At 51.8% G+C, this 6,542-nt stretch overlaps 1 protein-coding gene across 1 annotated transcript in view; it reads right to left on the bottom strand.

The window, feature by feature from the left end:
• Positions 1–2,715: 2,715 nt before the first annotated feature.
• PTCRA (pre T-cell antigen receptor alpha) overlaps positions 2,716–6,542 on the bottom strand; it is a 10,375-nt gene continuing 6,548 nt past the window's right edge. The window contains exons 2-4 of the mRNA XM_006779501.2: positions 5,195–5,254; positions 4,515–4,835; positions 2,716–3,354 (exon numbers count right to left, since the gene is read on the bottom strand). Of these exons, the coding sequence (XP_006779564.2) occupies positions 3,167–3,354; positions 4,515–4,835; positions 5,195–5,254 (569 nt within the window). The 3' untranslated portion in view covers positions 2,716–3,166. The remainder of the gene's footprint in view (positions 3,355–4,514; positions 4,836–5,194; positions 5,255–6,542) is intronic.

The raw sequence follows: 6,542 nt of genomic DNA, 5'->3' as shown, positions 1-6,542 counted from the left end.
TCTTAAATCCTCCTCCTTTACTACTCTTGATCTCTCCAACCATCTCCCTGATCCCCAGCCCAGGGCTCCTCTAGCTCAGCAGGCTGAGAGCTACCACCCTACCCAGCGAATCCCACTGCCCCCACCCACCCCACACCCGCTCCGGAGCAGTTAATTATGAAAAGTCTGGCAGTCTTTCTCTCTTGCCCTAAACAGGCCATGAGAAAATGTACTAATCGTAACCTAACAAGCCTTAGCAGGGGAGAAAAGGGTAGTGGTCTAGTCTTGGTTTAATCTTCTCTGGGCTACACCCTTCACAAATTTATACCTTTAACCCCAGAATTCCAAAATTTCAACCTAATACAGCAAAATCACAGATCAGGGGGGAAAGAGCAAACCAAAGCCTCTTAGTGATGGCGAACCTTTTGAGCTCGGCGTGTCAGCATTTTGAAAAACCCTAACTTAACTCTGGTGCCATGTCACATATAGAAATTTTTTGATATTTGCAACCATAGTAAAATAAAGACATATTTTTGATATTTATTTTAGATATTTATATGCCATTTAACAAAGAAAAATAAACCAAAAAATGGGTTCGTGTGTCACCTCTGGCACGTGTGTCATAGGTTCGCCATCACTGCCCTAGTACATAAACAAAGAGAAATTTAAGCGGGCTGACTCCCTCCTTGATGGAGAGCAAAAGACTCTGAGAAAAATAGCTCTCAGCAGCTAGAGACTTTTGCAGTTTGTCACAGCGTTCAGCCTTACTATACACAATTAGGCTTCCCCTAAAGCAGGGTTCGCCCTATCTTTAAACAAATTAAACAACAGGAAGAGATAACAAATACTCTCGTGTGTACAGCCAGATGGCACAAAGTAGCTTTCACTTCGCACAGACTCTTACACATTTGTACACCAGACAATCTGAGTTTTTGACTTCTACCAGATATTTACTCAGAGTTTAAACAGTCCACCTGATTCCTGATTAATTGCCCGAGGAAGCCATATGGCTTCTGGGGAGGTGATCAAGCTCCCCCTTCTACTCACTTGGAGAGGGCCTGACCGACTGGGGCCCCTACCTTACCGATTCTGTCGACAGGTTCAGAAGTGTCCTTCCACTCTCTCCAGATGCCAGCCGGGTCCTGGGCTGAGGTCCGGGAGCGCCCAGAGTCCCCCAGTTCAATTCTGCTAAATCAGCAGAGCGGTGCCTCCCGGAGGCCTATCCAGCGCCCCCGGGCTCCAAACCCGTACACTCACTGGAGGCCAAAAAGGCCGAGCGTGGTTGATTTCCCGGTGTTTCAGGGAACCATTAATGTCACAGAAGACCGGAGAAGAACCAAGCAACGCTTAGAGAGATGGAGTTACACTTTATTATTATTATTATTACACCGGGCCGCGAGAAAACTGTATTTCACATTCTGGGCCCCAACATGGAGGAAGTTTCCCTATTTATATCTTTTTTACCTTCTTTGTCTCCCAAATATGGCGTCTTCCGGTCCCCTTTGCAAGTTCGTAGTTAAAGAGCCCTTTGTGCTGGGGCTTTGAGACCTCAACCAGAGGCCTGGCCTGGTGCCAGCGCTGATAACTTTGTCTGGGGAAAGCTTATGGCCTCTCTGGAATGGGAGTAGTCTCATTTTCCGTATTATTTAGGCCAGCAGGCATTTACAGGAGCCACAATAGCAGGGTTAACATTTCAAACAGCAGTTTTTATATAAGATGGATGCTCCAATAGCACCATTGACCCCATAGACTGCTCTGTGCGGCCCGGGGGACATCCACGTGACAGCACCCAGAGTTCTTGGGCTGATTCACTGCGAGGAACCTCTGGGAGGGGCAGTGCTGAAGGAACAGGGCACACGCTGGTTACACCCCATCGTGGAGCCTCATATTCTATCAGTGCAAGAACCCTTTTTAGGAAACAAAACAAAAGCCGCTTTAGTGCCTGGCGGAGTTGATGTTCAACGAATGTTTGTGAAATGAATAATGACCCTTACTTGATTAATAAGTGTAAGCTTGGAATGACCATCAATGTTCTTGGCATTGAACACACTCCCCTTGCTCTGGGATCCTGGCCCTGCTCCCCTCAGTCGTGTCTGTACAAGACTTCACATCAGGCCCTGCACCCACATTCCTGGGCTCCTGGGCTGCACACCTGACCTCTCACAGAGCGTGGGCCAGGGTGAGGAGCCAGAAGGGGCCTTGCCGCATGCTTGGCTGCGGAGTAAGGAGACAGGTGGGACAGGGTCCTCCCCAACCCCCAGCCCCAGGCAGCAATTCCCACAGTCTTGCCCTCAGAAAGCCCTCCTCCTCTGGGAAGCCCTCCCAGATTTCTGCCTCCCCTAAACCTGCCAAATTGCCTCCTCCCAGAGAAGACATGAATGAAAACACTTCCCATTGGCTTGTGTCATTTAAGTTCTCCTTTAATGGTCCTAGGGGTTCTGCATCTCAAATGTCCAGATCGGGGAGACGCAGCCTTTCCCTCCAATTGGCCTCAGTGGAAGGAGGGAGCGCACCCCCCCCACCCCCGCCCCCAGGAAGCTTGGGTCCAGGAGGAGGCAGGTCGCAGTGTCCTCCGAGGCGGGAGGTCTGCATACTGAAGGCGGGTCCTGAGCGCTGGGCGCTGGGCGGGCAGAGAGCATCCCCTCCTCCCGGACTGGGCTCCCGCCGGGGTCGGGACCCGGAGGGCGGGGCAGAGGTCGGAGCCCTCGGCCTCTCGCGGCGGCCATTGCACTGGGCCCGGGGCTCCTGGCGCACCCACCCCCGCGAATGGCCGCCCGGGAGGAGGGGCCTTGTCCTCTGCCCTGGCCATTCCTCCTCCCTGTCTTCCCCCAAATTCAGGGGGAGTCCTTCCTGGGGTCTACCCTCAACCCTTCCTGGTCCTAACAAATACCTGCCTAACCTTCATTTTATTAGATTCCCCCCAAGCCAGGGGGATGCAGGCCAGGCAGGAGCCAGCATCGCTGCAGAGAGGAGCCAGCTCAGAAGTCTCATTCGGCCAGGAAGAGACCGGACTGGTGACCATGGCCAGCGGGTGGTGGAAGTGACCTCTCCCCAGACTCCCAGGGGTCTCCCGAGGCTCTGAGGCTGACCGCTCACCGGGCTGCCCCGGGGAAGTTCACGGCCCTTCTGCTAGCGCTCACCTGTGCTTCTCAACTGGTGTCCAGGCACTGGGCTGGGGTCAGAGATCTTACCCACCGGTGGACAGAGGCCCAGGCTGGCCAGTGCACCAACCCAGCCAGACCGCCTCCTCAGGGAACACCTCCCAACCCCCAGTAGGACCCATCAGGCCAGAGCCCAGCAGCACCTCAGGGCCTGGCCCCCAGTACTCACCCCCAAGAGGTTCCCAGAGGCAGGTCCTCGCTGAGGAAGTCACTCCTGCCAGCCAAGGAGAAGGGAGTGAGACTTGGGAGGGGCCGTTCCCTGCACCCCAGTACCGTGCCCTCCGCCCCAGGACTGTGCCCCGGCCCTGACACAGGGCCCTGCTCATGGCATGTTGGATAAATGGACAAAGGAACCGGCAGTGGGAACCTGAGCCCATTTGCGCTGCACATCCTCGAAGGGGCCTGGATCTCCCTGGCAGGGGCGGGGGGGGAAGGGGGGCCCTGTTCTGTGTCACTGGGAGGGGAGCTGCCTCAGTACTTCCGGACAAGGAATCGGTTTTCTCAGCAGCCTTTGGAAGGCAGAGAATTTGTTCAACAAATATTATGTTAAAGCCAACATAATCCAAAAAGAGGAAGTCATCTGGTTAGTAATAAAGTAATAACAGCCCGGCCCGCATGGCTCAGTGGTCCAGCGTTGACCTATGAACCAGGAGGTCACAGTTCGATTCTCCGTCAGGGCACATGCCCGAGTTGTGGGTTCCATCCCCAGTGTGGGGTGTGCACGAGGCAGCTAATCAATGATTCTCTCTCAGCATTGATGTTTCTGTATCTCTCTCCCTTTCCCTTCCTCTCTGAAATCAATTAAAATATATTTTTTAAAGAATAAAGTAATAATAATAGATGACTTTGGACGTATTACTTAACTTCTCTGTGCCTGAAAAAATGAGGAAAATTATATGACTTCATAAATGTAAAGTGTTTACAACAAATAGTACCTGGCAAGAGTAAGCACTGAATAAGTGGTAGCAATTAATTATTTACTTATTGTTTGGTTCTAATAGGTAGGGCGTTATATATAGAGTGATATATAGATATTAATCCTGGGTATATAGAGAGATATTAGCCCTAGGTGGTAGGGCTAATATATATACCTTAATACATATCTCAATCCTAGGAGGGAGGAGGCATTATTACCTCGTGGAAGATGTGCATAGAGCCTAGAGTGGAGTGAGATATTACAGTTGCAAATGCCAGGACTCAGGGTCCTCAGGTGGCCCTGCTCTGAGCCCAGGCACCCCTTCACCTAGTTGGTCATCACTTGGACACCCTTCATGCCCCCATGGTCTGGGCCTGCCTTCCTTCCCACCAAATCCTGGTTCCAGGGCGAGTGAAAGGGGCAGGGGGCGTTCCCAAGACCCCAGGCTCTGTCCCCACCTGACAGCCGCAGGGGCTGTGTGCTCTGGCTGTGATCCCCAGCCCCAGGCCCGGTGTGACAGACCAAGGTTTCCCAGGATGCCAGCTCCTCCGAGGGCAGGGAGAGCTGGGCCACGCTAGTCCAGGTGCCATCTGCAGCTGGGGAAGGGCCGTAGGTGAAGGCGTCCAGTGCGCTGCCGTTGCCAGCTGAGAACCAGATGGGGCTCTCAAGGCCAGGGGGCGCGGCATCGAGGACCAGGCAGACCACCAGCACCTGCTGCTTCCCATCCACCTGCATTGTGATGGGTGGGGCCAGCGAGGGGAAGGGGGTGCCGCCCACACCTGTAAGAGAGCATGCACCTGTGGGGGCCTAGATCTGTTCGTGCCCTCCCAGGCCATCATCTCACTGTAGGCGCCTAGGCTTCTACCTGTCCGTTCACCATCCATCCCTGCCTGATTGCCCCTAACTGCCTCTGCCTGTCGGACTGATTGCCCCTAACCACCTCTGCCTGTCAGCCTGATCGCCCCTAACCACCTCTGCCTGTCAGCCTGATTGCCCCTAACCGCCTCTGCCTCGGGCCCCGCCACCGTGGCATTGTCCAGAAGACGTTTGGTCTAACTAGCATATTACCCTTTTATTAGTATAGATTGTTCCCACTTTCAAAGAACTCAGTCTCATGGGAAACAAACACGCATAATACCTGGTTGTGCCAGCCTCAGGAGAGTGGTCGCTTCTGGGGAGGAAGGGAAGGAAACATGATCTGGAATGAGATTAAAGGGCTTCAAATGTATCTGTAACTTTTTGATTCTTAAACAATCTAGTTCAGCCCGACCAGCGTGGCTCAGTGGTTGAGCATCGACCTATGAACCAGGAGGCCACAGTTCAATTCCCGGTCAGGGCACATGCCTGGGTTGCGGGCTTGATCCCCAGTAGGGAGCATGCAGGGGGCATCTGATCGATGTTTCTCTCTCATCACTGATGTTTCTATCTCTTTCTCCCTCTCTTTTCCTCTCTGAAATAAATAAAAACTACATAGTTAAAAAAATCTAGTTCAAATATAGCAGGATCATAACCATTTGTTAATCTGAGTGGAACATGGAAGGGTGTTGGTTGTGTTATTCACCCCAGGACATGCTTAGAGAGAGGAAGGGAGAGAAACATTGATGTGAGAGAAACAGCCTCGATGGGGGATTGAACCTGCAATCCAGGTAGATCCGTCCTTTATTTTCCAGAATAGTCCCAATTTTCCACAAACTTAGTCTTTTCAGTAAGGATGATTCATTCAATACATAACCGAATGTTATTTTTGAACAGTTGGATGTTTGCTCATAAAAATTAAATCTCAAAGGTTAAAACCTCCAAACAAATTAAAACTGTGAGTTAAGCCCTAGCTGGTTTGGCTCAGTGGATAGAGCATCGACCTGTGGACTGAAGGGTGCTGGGTTCGATTTCAGTCAAGGGCATGTACCTTGGTTGCAGGCTCGAACCCTGGGCCTGACCAGGATGCATGCAGGAGGCAACCAATCGATGTGTCTCTCTCACATTGATGTTTCTCTCTATCTCTTCCCCTCCTTTCCACTCTCTCTAAAAATCAATGGGAAAATATCCTCGGGTGAGGATTAACAAAAAAAACAACAACAACACACACACACACAGCACACACACACACAAACCCCACAACAACTCTAAGTGTAGCCAGGCCAAAGACATGCCCAGGGTGCAGGGACACATGCCAGGGTATTTTGTGGGGACGGAGGGGTGTGGAGTGCTCACGTGAGATTTCTTGAGGATCAGATAACCGACCTAGTAGCATGTGGATGGTTAGCAGCCCACTCAGGATTTGAGCTCAGATCTCGGTGACTCCAAGTCCCACATTTCACCCCACTTGGAAGGATGACTAAGATTTTGCTACGTGACAAAGTGGACCAAACCTGGGACATGGCCTCCAATAGCGTTGGTTTGTCTCAGGCACTTAATATACTGAGTCTCAATGGTCCCATCAATATAATGGGGTAGTAACACGGGCCCCACAAAGTTGTTGCGTAGAA

This window comes from Myotis davidii, unplaced genomic scaffold, assembly GCF_000327345.1.
Source record: "Myotis davidii unplaced genomic scaffold, ASM32734v1 scaffold167, whole genome shotgun sequence".
NCBI lineage: Eukaryota > Metazoa > Chordata > Mammalia > Chiroptera > Vespertilionidae > Myotis > Myotis davidii.
Note: the sequence above shows the minus strand (reverse complement) of the source record. Positions and strands in the feature narration are given on the sequence as shown.